This window comes from Macaca thibetana, chromosome 12 (assembly GCF_024542745.1).
Source record: "Macaca thibetana thibetana isolate TM-01 chromosome 12, ASM2454274v1, whole genome shotgun sequence".
Taxonomy (NCBI): Eukaryota; Metazoa; Chordata; class Mammalia; order Primates; family Cercopithecidae; genus Macaca; species Macaca thibetana.
The window spans coordinates 6142211-6154671 of NC_065589.1; the positions used below are offsets into that span (position 1 = coordinate 6142211).

The following is a 12461-nucleotide window of genomic DNA, read 5'->3' on the forward strand; positions in this document are numbered from 1 at the left end:
TGTCACATGTACCAAGAAGGCTGAGAAGACTGATTTCCCCAGAGACCTGGCAGTCTGGATCTGAGGCTGTATGAATTATTAAACGCTGAGGATAAAGTAACCTTTTCTACTGTATCCATGTACCTAGGTAGCAATGATTTTTCCTAAAGGATGGGCTGTTATGAGAACCAGTTTTTAGTAACATTTGTCTCACAGAAAACCCATTTTTTTTAGCTGTGTGTGGTGGTGGGTACCTGTAATCCCAGCTACTCAGGAGGCTGAGGCAGGAGAATCACTTGAACCCGGGAAGTGGAGGTTGCAGTGAGCTAAGATTGCACCACTGCACTCCAGCCTGGGCAACAAGAGCAAAACTCCATCTCAAAAAAAAAAAAAAAAAAAAAAAAAGGTGGGGGGGGATGAAAATATTACCTGTCTCACAAAGTTAATGAGATTTAATAAATGATTTATGTCACGTCCTCAATACTTTCTGGCAGAGAACAAGAGGTCAACAAGTGCAGCAATTGGCAAAGCTCATAGGGTATAATCACAGAGGAACTATATTTGTTCTCTTGCAGAATTGAGGGACCTTGTTCCACTGTCTTCTCATATTGAGTATTATGCTAACCCTTTTCACCTAATTTGTATCTTTTGCTTGTATTTCATCATCAAGTAATTTATTTGCTAGAAGAGTTCATGGGTGGCTCATATTGAATGGTGCCTACATACAGCCAATCCTGCCTTCTTCTGTGCTGACAGAGTTCTGATTGGATTCTTTCATCTACCTCTCTACCTCTTAATGCAGGTAAATCCTCATTACTCTAAAAGGGCAATGTGTATCATATTTCCCTGCTGGTTCTTTTTCTATCTTGGGATGTCACAGTGTGAGGATATAAGACCTAGAGCTGCGACAGGCATTTTATGACCACAAAGAAAGTCATTTCGTATGGTTACTATAACAGCTCCAAAAGATGGAAAGATCATTGAAGACTGATCCTTAGATGATGTCACTGAGCCACTGAGATCATGAGCCATCACCTCTATTCTTGGTGTTAAGGGAGATTTAAAATCTTATTGTTTAAGCCAGTGCTCACTGGGTTTCTGTTATTTGCATTTGTTAACACATCAATCTGTACATGAGTGCTGTATCTCCTGAGGGCTTTCATATTGGGACTATTAACTTGAATGAGTAGAAATATGCTTGGGTCACACTTTTTCCCAAGAACTTTGTAAATATTGCTTCGTTTTCATCTGACATTGAGATCTGAGGCTAGCCAGATTTCTCCTGCCATTTCTCTTTGAAGTTCAATAATGTATCCAGGACATCTCCTGATGCTGGGTGTTGTATATTAGTTTTCCCTGGAACACAGTGAGAATTTCTGATCTACAGATTTAATTCTTTTATTTCAAAAACATTTCTTTGTATCTCTGAAAATAGTCTAATGTTGAAGGTCTTTCTTTCAGGAATATCAACTAACCCTTTTTGTAAATTGCTCAAGTGTCTCTCACTCTTTCCTCTCTACATTTACTGTAAGTGAGTCAGGTTTTCTCTCTAAGTCAGTAATTCAGCTGAATTGTGCCTGGTCTATTTCTTGGTTTTTCTAACCTATTTTCTGTATTGGACTACTTCTGTTTTTCTTTTGGTTTCCTTAGCTGTGTAATCTTCTTTCCTTTTTCTTTCTGTTGTTTTATATTTTCTCCCAGTTCTTATTGTATTACCTTAATGTTCTTATTAGCTTATTCTATAACATGGAACACGTGTAAAGATTTTCCTGCTTTGGCAGGGCGCGGTGGCTCACATCTGTAATCCCAGAACTTTGGGAGGCCGAGGCGGGCAGATCTCCTGAGGTCAGGAGTTCGAGACCAGCCTGGCCAACATGGGGAAACCGTCTCTACTAAAAATACAAAAATTAGCTAGGCGTGGCGACGGGCACCCGTAATCCCAGCTACTCGGGAGGCTGAGGCAGGAGAATAGATTGAACCCGGGAGGTAGAGGTTGCCGTGAGCTGACATCACACACTGCACTCCAGCCTGGGTAACAGAAGGAGACTCCGTCTCAAAAAAAAAAAAAAAAAACTAAACTAAACAAACAAAACCAAGATTTTTCTGCTTTTATTTATTTGGTTACATTTTCTCCATACTTTCTTTCTTTCACTTGCCTGGCCTATGTTATAATCCTTTCTTCTACTTTTATGAAAGTCTTGGTTTTAGATAGTGGATATGCTGCTTCTTTCTATCTTACTCCTACTTAACACGTGTTGCTCTTTGAAAATGTTCTATTTGTTCAAACATAATGTGGGCGAATCCTCTTTGACTGTCTTTTCACTGTATCTGAGTTCCAGAGCTGAGATACTGCACTTCTCTCTGCTTTTCTGGAGCCTGAGTACACACTGAGGATAAGGGCCGCTCCCCTGAATCCACACAACTTCCGGGCTCTGCTCTCTTGTGAGATTTTGATAAGCTCCTTTGCCACCATCCTCCCACTCTTGTCACGAGTGTGCCCTATTCCTGTTACAAAATGCCCTCTGACTTTGAATCTTTGCCTCAATTCAATGTAGGAACCTAGAAAATGGCAAACCCTGGCGATTTCTCCTGTCCTTGCTCAGGTCCTGGGGGTGGCAGGGATTAACCTCCACTCAGGATGGTTTTATCTGGTAGGATTTCCCCAGGCGTTTGCTCGTTCTGCTCACCCTTTCATCTCCCTTCTTTTCAGTTTGTGTCTTCTTTGTATCAAAAAGCATTAATGAGATTCTTGGTGTTGTGTCTACTTGGTCTCTTCCCCCGAAGGGCTTTGGGAGAGTGGAGATGAGGCTGGACACCATTCTCCACTGCACGCAGCTATTTCAAAGAGCTTTTAAAGTTTACGGTACAGGTTGTACTTAATTTCTCGTCTGAGAAATAATTTGCTCCATTATTTTAAGGGGGTGCAGAGGGCTGGCTTTTACTACGCTTTCGTGCATTTCATTAATAATGGTGGGGGAGAGGTTTTTGATCCTGATTATCATTTTTTACCTGGATGTCCGCTCCACGCCTTTGACAGCATTAAACCTGGTGTTCCAATAGGAACTGCAGAGCCTAAAATGTGCAAATAAACCTCAACAGTTACTAAAGGCGAAGAAAGAAGAGCAATGAAAGCCAACACTCAATACCAACTTACGGATAACTGTTGATAACATCCACACTGCATTTTACATTGACAACGCACCCGCGCCTTGGTTCATACTCATTAAGTCTCCGAAGGGGGCGTCTGCGTAAGTCTTGAGTCCCCAGAATCTAAGTCTGCACTTGGCCCAGAATAGGTGCCCAGTAAAGTTCTGAACGAACGACTGTTATATCCACTTTACAGATGGAAAAACTGAAGACCACCATCATTAAGGGCCTTGCCCAAGGCCGCAGAGCTGACGGTGGATGAAAATGGGGCCAGCAGGAAAGCGGGAAGACGGCCTGGAGGACCACGGGCCAGGGACTGGGGCCCGGAGCAGGCTCGCCAGGCTGCCCGGCCCCGCGACGGAGGGTTGGAACTCCGACAGGCTACCGCCGCTGCGCCCACCCAGGCCTCCCTCGCGGTTCCTGCAGCAACAGGAGGCGGTGGCGCAGGCGCGGAGGGCGCAGGGGACAGGCGGAAGGCAATGCGCAGGCGCGGCGTTCCCGTTGCTAGGGCCGCGTCGCGCCCACCTGAGTGGCCGAAGTGAGGTTCGCGAGTCTCTGGGTCCCGACGGGAAGGAGCGAAGCACCCTCTCTGCGCCTGCGCGCTCCGTGCCTGCGACGCAAACCCGGCCTCACCTTTTCCTGCCCGAAGCGAGAGATTATCGCAGTCCTGGTTTCTCCCTCCAGAAGACCCTCTCCCAGTCCTCTGTAGCTCCTGGTAGTGCCCTGACCCCTGCTGCCACCGTCCTTCAGAGAGCAACGGAAGAGCTTCCCGGAGGGCGAGGAAAAGAGGGAAAGTAGCCAGCAATGTCGAACACGTAAGTGATGGGCTCCCAGCCACAGCTATGGGGTGGGCTTCCCCAAGCCAGAAGGTGACTTGCTTTCTGCTTCTCTTATTTTCTTTTTTCTTTTCTTTTCTCCTCCCCTCGCCTCTCAACTTCCCTCCTCTCTCCCACTTTTTTTCCTTTTAGGAAATTCATATATGCCTCAGGATAGAGTATCTGCTTCTTGTGAGCAAGGAAGATCATACGCGTAGATCTCCCCCTCCCCCACGCATCCCACCACCCCATGGGGATGAGCTCCCGGTCTTCCCTATACCCGCCAAGCCCTTAGGGGCTATTGCTGATAAGCCATTTTGTCTGGGGTTTTTTTTGTTAATCTTTCACAGTAGTAAATACGTTGCTTTGTGAAAACACCTAGGTCCTGAAATTTAAGTCTAGAAAGATCTTGGGAAAGCGTTATTGTCATTTGCTTTTCACCACCTCGAGTGGCAGTGATACTGAAAGGAGTGTGTGCCTAGCACTGTGTCGTTTACACAGCACTTGCACAAAGGTACCTCATTTGGTCTTCATAAGAATAATTTCAAACAGGTAGTACAGGGCTGACCCTGTGGACACTGTTCTAACTGCTTCACAGCAACCCTGTAATGTATGGGCTGTTGATACTGTTATTTCCATTTTACAAATGAGGGAACTTGGGTATGAAGAGGTGAAGTAGCTCACACAGCAAGTAAACAGTGCCAAGGCAGGCACTGTAGCTCCAGCCTGCACTGTTGCTATTACACTCCCTATTTTTCTGGGCAAGGAAGTAAGAGCGGAGAGGTTAAAGGCTTGCCAGGGTTTGGGAGTGGGGAAGATCAAGAGTTCTGTTTAAGACCTATTGAGTTGGAAGTGCCCATTGGACATGACATGGAGATGAAATAGCCAGTTAAAATATTCAGATCTTGGGTTCAGGAGCAAGACCCACGTCTGAAATATAAACTTACTCGCTGTCAGCCTGTGATGGTCTTTGTGAGACATAGAATGAATATTAATAAAGAAGAGGTTTATTATTATCCCAGCCTGGGATCATCCACAGTAAGGCAGGAAGAAGAGGAGACCCAGCAAAGGGATCAAAGACATGATCCGTGAGGAAGAAGCAAATGAAAGAAGTAATAGTGTTTCCAGGAGAAGTAACTTCTTTCTCCTCCGTCAAGTGCTCCTGAGACAAGTTGGGGTAGAACTGAGAACTGACTGTTGATTTGGCAGTGTGGAGTTCAGCAGTGACCTTGACAGAAGCTGATTCAGTGGTGTGATGGGATAGAAAGACTTACTCAAGTGAATATAGGAGGGAGAGAAACTGTAGACGGTGAACATAGCTAACTCTTTAAAGGAGTTTTGCTGCAAAGGAAAGGAAATGTGTTGGCAGCTAGAGGCAGAGCACATGGCTCCAAGACAGAAAACGATAGAATGTTTGTGTGTGGAAGGGAATGGCCCAGAATGATATATGAAGAGGAGGGAGAAGTGGGTGACATCGTTGGTAGTGAGAGGACATGGGATCCAGGGGGTACTGGCCTTAGGTAGAGGAACTCAGCACTTAGCAATGGAACAGGTGGGAAGGCAGCGTCAAGATGCTATTCAGTAGGTAGGTGCCCTGGAGGTGGCCTGGAATGATCATGGTAGATGGAAGATGATGGTGACTGAGGGGCAGTGGTGACAGCATCAGATGAAGTGGGATTCAAAGCCAGGGAGTGTTGGGAGGAGGGAATGCAGATATCTGGAGGTGCAGTGAAAAGAAGGGGTCCCCTTGACCCAGCCCCACAGCCAGAGACAGAGGGCTCTGGGGGGGAACAGGAGCCTCTACTGAGAAGGCTTCCGAGCAGAGCCAGGCCTTCCATAGAGCAAGAAGACAGGGGGAGTATTCAGGGAAGAAGATAGCAAACTAGTTAAGATTGGAAGATTCAGAAGGTTTTATCATGTGCAAAATTACGCGGAAAGAATTCCCATTTTGCAATATTTTGATTTCCCGTGGACGTGCATAGTATGTCTGAATATGCAAGTGTTTCCCTCCCCAACCCACTCCGTTATAGGAAAACTGCCAAGCTGTAGAATTAACAGTCTGGTCTTTTTAACTGTTATATTCAGTCTTCTCCATCCATAATCCTCCTGACTTCAAAGTCTATCATATCTCTAAGTCATATGCTCAACTCTGAAACCAATCATATACTTTTAAAAACTGTTAAGTAGTCTTATGGATAAAATGCTACCTTCTGTTTGCAAGGTGCATTTAAAATTCCCGGAACACTTTCACACCTGTTATTCCACCTGTATTAGTCTGTTCTCACACTGGAACAGAGGAAAGAGGTTTAATTGACTAGCAGTTCTGCAGGACTGCGAAGTCCTTAGGAAACTTACAGTCATGATGGAAGGTGAAGTCAAACACGCCCTTCACATGGCAGCAGCAAGGAGAAGTGCAGAGCAAAGCGGGGGGAAAAGCACCTGATAAAACCATCAGATCTTGTGAGAACTCACTATCATGAGAACAGCATGGAGGTAGCTGTCCCCGTAATTCAATTACCTCCCACTGGGTCCCTCTTACAACACGTGGGGATTATGGGAACTATAATTTAAGATGAGATTTGGGTGGGGACATGGCCACACCATATCACCATCCCACAGTAGTCCCTGGAGGTGTCCAGAGTTGGTCTCATCATCCAGATTTGCCAGTGGAGGAGGCGTAAGCACAAAGAGGTTGAGTGACCTCCAGGGATGAGCTGCTCAGGACACTGGTTTCTATTTTAAATGTAGAGCGCTTTTACCTTTGAAAACCACCTTGCCATATCCGGGGAAAATAAAGACATATGTCCACGCAGAAACTCATGCAGGAATGCTTCTAGCAGCGTTATTCAGAGCAGCAAAAAAGGTGGAGACGACTCAGGTGTCCATGGGTTGACAAATGGATAAACAGAATATAGTGTATCCGTACAAAGGAAACTTGGCAATGAGAAGAAATGAAGTACGAAGTAGGCGACAGTGTGGATGAACTTTGAGGACACCGCACCGAGGGAAAGGAGCTCAGCACTGAAGCCCCCTCTTGTGTGATTCCACTTCTGTGAAATGTACAGAATAGGCAAATAGAGCTGGAAATTAGGTTAGTGGTTGCCAAAGGCGGGGAGGAATGGGGAATGGGGAGTGACTGCTTCACGGGTGTGAGTTTCTTTCCCAGTGATGAAAATGTTCTGGAGTTAGATAATGGTAGTGGTTGCACAACTCTATGCTAAAAACCACTGAATTGTACACTTGAAAAGAGTGAATTCTATGCTGTGTGAATTATCTCACCAATGCTCTTATGAAAAATCATCTTGCTGCCTCTCTTGTCTCATTTGACCTTCATGACTGGGCTCAGGCAGAAGGAGGCTGAAGCTGCAGGGCGAGGAGGTGGGGTGCAAGGCCAGATGGACTGAGCACAAAGTGGGGGCTCCCCAGGATGGTGTGGCCGAGGCATGGTGTCCAGGTCCCTGGCGGTCCGACGCGTGAGGGGGTGTGGTCCCATGGAGAGGCATTGGGACAGCTGGGGAGCAGGAAGCCAGAAGCAGTTTCCAGGGAAGAGGGTCTGGTGGAAAGAGATGACGCCATGTCTCAGCACTGAGGAAAACAGGTAATGAGGCAGGGATCCGTGTGCTTTCAAAGCTGCCAAACATTTTCCTGTCAGCCAGGAATCTTTGCCTGGTCTCTCCAGACAGGGATCCCCAGACAGACTGCAGATGGGGAAGAAAGAAATTGCAGGACCCAGAAGGCTGAAGCTACCAGGACTGTCTTTGGCCAAAAATTCCAGTTATGGGTCAGCTCTGTGAGGCCCTGGAAAAGTCCTGCTTCTCTGACCTGACTGAAGCCAGTGAGGGCTCTGACCCTGAGCGACTGGGCTCCCCTGGGTGGGAGCCCACAGCAGGTCCAGACATCCAGAAAGTCTGACTGTGCTCTGCCCCATCAGGTCGGCCGTGGTTTCCCCTGCTGGAAGCAGGAGCCTCTTCAACCCAAGATCTCTTGCTATTGTTGACTTTGCATCTTTGTGGAGTTCAGGTCACCCCACCTGAACTTCACGGAGGCAGCCTCTTTAGGGTATTGTACAAACTTAATGCTTGTTGGTGTGGCCAATGTTGGAAGTATAAGATGCCTTTTAACTTTTACTGCCTGTTCTGCTCCCATATTTAAAAATTATTACTAGACTTATTTATAGTCCTTAGTCTATTGTTACTGAATTCTTGGCCATATTAAATCTGTATGTATGTCTCAGGAGTCTTCTGTCTTTATAGCCTTTCTTTTCTTTTTTTGAGATGGAGTCTCGCACTCTTGCCCAGGCTGGAGTGCAGTGGTGCAGTCTTGGCTCACTGCACCTCCGCCTCCCAGGTTCAAGTGAGTCTCCTGTCTCAGCGTCCCGAGTAGCTGGGATTACAGGTGCACGCCACCATACCCGCTCCTGTCTCAGCGTCCCGAGTAGCTGGGATTACAGGTGCACGCCACCATACCCGCTCCTGTCTCAGCGTCCCGAGTAGCTGGGATTACAGGTGCACGCCACCGTACCCGCTCCTGTCTCAGCGTCCCGAGTAGCTGGGATTACAGGTGCACGCCACCGTACCCGCTCCTGTCTCAGCGTCCCGAGTAGCTGGGAGTATTACAGGTGCACGCCACCGTACCCGCTCCTGTCTCAGCGTCCCGAGTAGCTGGGATTACAGGTGCACGCCACCGTACCCGCTCCTGTCTCAGCGTCCCGAGTAGTAGCTGGGATTACAGGTGCACGCCACCGTACCCGCTCCTGTCTCAGCGTCCCGAGTAGCTGGGATTACAGGTGCACGCCACCGTACCCGCTCCTGTCTCAGCGTCCCGAGTAGCTGGGATTACAGGTGCACGCCACCGTACCCGCTCCTGTCTCAGCGTCCCGAGTAGCTGGGATTACAGGTGCACGCCACCGTACCCGCTCCTGTCTCAGCGTCCCGAGTAGCTGGGATTACAGGTGCACGCCACCGTACCCCACCGCTCCTGTCTCAGCGTCCCGAGTAGCTGGGATTACAGGTGCACGCCACCGTACCCGCTCCTGTCTCAGCGTCCCGAGTAGCTGGGATTACAGGTGCACGCCACCGTACCCGCTCCTGTCTCAGCGTCCCGAGTAGCTGGGATTACAGGTGCACGCCACCGTACCCGCTCCTGTCTCAGCGTCCCGAGTAGCTGGGATTACAGGTGCACGCCACCATACCCGGCTAATTTTTGTGTTTTTGGTAGAGACAGGGTTTGCCTCTTTGGACAGGAGCAGATAGTGCCTTCTGCTTGTGCTGATCTGTACACAGCATTCTAGAATTTCCTTTAGCTAGATTTCATGTGGCTCCCACCCTATGAATTCTTAAATATTTAATATTCTTTATTGGTGCTGTGAATGGGTTTCTTCTTTCATTTTTTTCTCTGCATTAAAGTATTGCAATTTTGCTGTAATTTTTTTTTTTTTTTTGGCTTGAGTGCAGTGGTGAGATCTTGGCTCACTGCAACCTCTGCCTCCGGGTTCAAGCAATTCTCCTGTCTCAGCCTCCCAAGTAGCTGGGATTATAGGCGACTGCCACCATGCCCGGCTACTTTTTGTATTTTTAGTAGAGATGGGTTTTTATCATGTTGGCCAGGCTGGTCTAGAACTCCTGACCTCAAGTGATCCACCCACTTCAGCCACCCAGTGCTGGCATTACAGCCGTGAGCCACCACGCCCGTCCTTTGCCATACTAGTTGATGTATTTTTGTTACTGATTTCCTTGGGTTTTGCAATCATGCCATTTGTAAGCAATGGTGTTTTAAAAAATGGTTTATATTACTTACGTATCTCCCTTGTCCTTTTTTACTGCTAATTTTGAGGGCATATTTCTAGCGTTTCTCCACTGAAGGTCCATTGGGTCACTGGTTTTTGGCACTTTGAAGAAGTCGTCATTCTTTTTTTCCTGGTGTGTGGGGATGACATTTTTAATCAGGCCTGTGTTGCAAGTTACAATTTACTGAGCATCTTCTTGGTATCTATGAAACAAGCTGGGGTTTTTACTGGTCCGCTGCTGTCTGGAGTTATGCTTTCCTCTGTGCTGAACTGAAAAGCACTCCCGCAATCACCCCTCCTGGGTTAGAGCAACAATTCTTTTGATCTGGAGCTGTGCTCTGTTTTTTAAGTGGAATTTCAGATCTGAGTTCTAAACAAAATTAGCCTGTAATTTTCCTCTTGAATGTTGTCCTGGCAGGTTTGGGCCCCAAACCCTATTAAGTCCACAAAGCAACTTGAGCATTGCTCTATGTTTTATGCCAACAGTTGTCACACCCATTAGTATGTTCAGCCCATGTCTTCACTCAGGCCAGTGAGTGCCTTGGGTTTACTGTCCCTTCTCGGGTCCTGGAAGTCTGGACTTGGAAAACTCACACTGTGCTGAGCTGTGGGTCTTGATCGTTGTCCACAGCCAAACCATTTCCTTGATCATCTGTCATCTTTGCTTCTTCCAGCCCCTCCTGCTTGTCTGTTTGAGGTGGGGCAAGCAGAATGTCAGAGGGTCTCAGGAGCTTTGAACTGGCATGAGGTTTTGCTTTTGTTGTTGTTGTTCCTGGTCAATGTACTTGTTTATGAGTCACTAATTCTGCCAGGAGTCAATGTGTGTTCTGTGTGATATGGTTTGGATTTGTGTCCCCACCCAACTCTCCTGTCAAATTGTCATCCCCAATGCTGGAGGCGGGGTCTGGGGGGAGGTGATTGGATCATGGGAGTGGATTTCCCCTTTTGTGCCATTCTCGTGATAGTGAGTTATCAGGATAACTGCTTGTTTAAAAGTGTGTGGCACCTCCCCGCCTTCCTCTTGCTCCTGCTGGTGCCGTGTGAGATGCCTGCTCCCACTTTGCCTCCACCGTGAGTAAAAGCTCCCCGAGGCCACCCCAGACACAGATGCTGCCATGCTTCCTGGACAGCCTATGGAACTGTGAGCCAATTAAACCTCTTTTTTTTATAAATTACCCAGTCTCACTGGGCATGGTGGCTCACGCCTGTAATCCCAGCACTTTGGGAGGCCGAGGTGGGCAGATCACCTGAGGTCGGGAGTTCAAGACCAGCCTGACCAACATGGAGAAACTCTGTCTCTACTAAAAATACAAAATTAGCTGGGCGTGGTGGTGCATGCCTGCCCAGCTACTCGGGAGGCTGAGGCAGGAGAATCACTTGAGCCTGGGAGGCGAAGGTTGCAATGAGCTGAGATCACTCCATTGCACTCCAGCCTGGGCAACAAGAGCGAAACTCCATCTCTAAATAAATAAATTACCCAGTCTCAGGTATTTCTGTATAGCAGTGAGAGAATGGACTAATACACTGTGCCAAGTGGAATTCTAATTTTCTGATAATAACCTTCTTTCTCATAATAAGCTGGTCTGGAAGAGTGCCCTTTCACTAGCAGTATTTTAAATATTGCTGAGTTTTGAGAAATCTGGCATTCGAACATGCTGGGGATGGGATTCTAAAGGCAGAATTCAGTGTCCTGACTCAGTGGGGTGTTGGGGGGAAGAGTTTTGGTTTTTGTGCTCAGTCTGTTTGCTTGTGATGTAACTACCTCTGTGTCACAGGACCCCTCCTTCCTCATCTACTTTCTCCCTGACAAATGGGAAGCGATGAAGTGGTTTAGAGAGTGAACTCTGGAGCCGGACTGCCTACATGTATATCCTGCATTCAAACTGTGTGACTTTGGGCAGTAACTTCTCTTTGCCTCAGTTTTCTCATATGTAAACTGGGCTAATAATTATGCCTACCTCATAGGGTTGTTGTGAGGATTACATGAGTTATTACATGGAAACCACTTAAGACAGTGACTCACAGTATATAAATGTAAGCTATTACCATCGCCATCGTCATCATCATTATCATCATCATCATTATCATCATCATCATCATCATCTGAACCCCAAAATCTTGCAGACATCAAGATATGCTTTTACTTTTTGGCCAGAAAGGTGGGAAAAGCACGTATAATCAGTGCTTCAGTAAATGATGCTTAGTGTTTAGGGAAGAATGGAGCATGTTTGAGAAATGGCAGATGGTGAGCCTGGGGCAGAGGGTACCTGGAGGGGATACTTAATAATGACCTTAGGAATGTAGAAGAGAGATTCGCAGTCAAACAGGGTGGCTAACCATGGGTACTTATCTCCTCTTCCTCCTGAATTGCCTCCAAAATGGCAATAAAGGATTTTAAAGCTATGAACTCACAAGGACAAAGAAAACATTTGACAAGAGATACCAAGAAAGTGCAGGAGGCCAGGCACAGTGGCTCACGTCTGTAATCCCAACACTTTGGGAGGCCAGGGCAGGTGGGTCACTTGAGGTCAGGAGTTCAAGACCAGCCTGGCCAGTGTGGCAAAACCCCATCTCTACTAAAAATACAAAAATTAGCCTGATGTGGTGGCACACGCCTGTAGTCCCAGCTACTCAGGAGACTGAGGCAGGAGAATTGCTTGAACCCGGGAGGCAGAGGTTGCAGTGAGCCAAGATTGTACCACTGCACTCAGGTCTGGGTGACAGATTGAGACTCT

General features: G+C 47.2%; 1 protein-coding gene across 3 annotated transcripts in view; it reads left to right on the plus strand.

Moving 5' to 3' along the window:
- Positions 1-3586: 3586 nt before the first annotated feature.
- IQCA1 (IQ motif containing with AAA domain 1) overlaps positions 3587-12461 on the plus strand; it is a 166811-nt gene continuing 157936 nt past the window's right edge. For all 3 annotated transcript variants that reach the window (XM_050751654.1, XM_050751655.1, XM_050751656.1), the window contains exon 1: positions 3587-3941. In XM_050751654.1, coding sequence (XP_050607611.1) covers positions 3931-3941 — 11 coding nt within the window. In that variant the 5' untranslated portion in view covers positions 3587-3930. The remainder of the gene's footprint in view (positions 3942-12461) is intronic.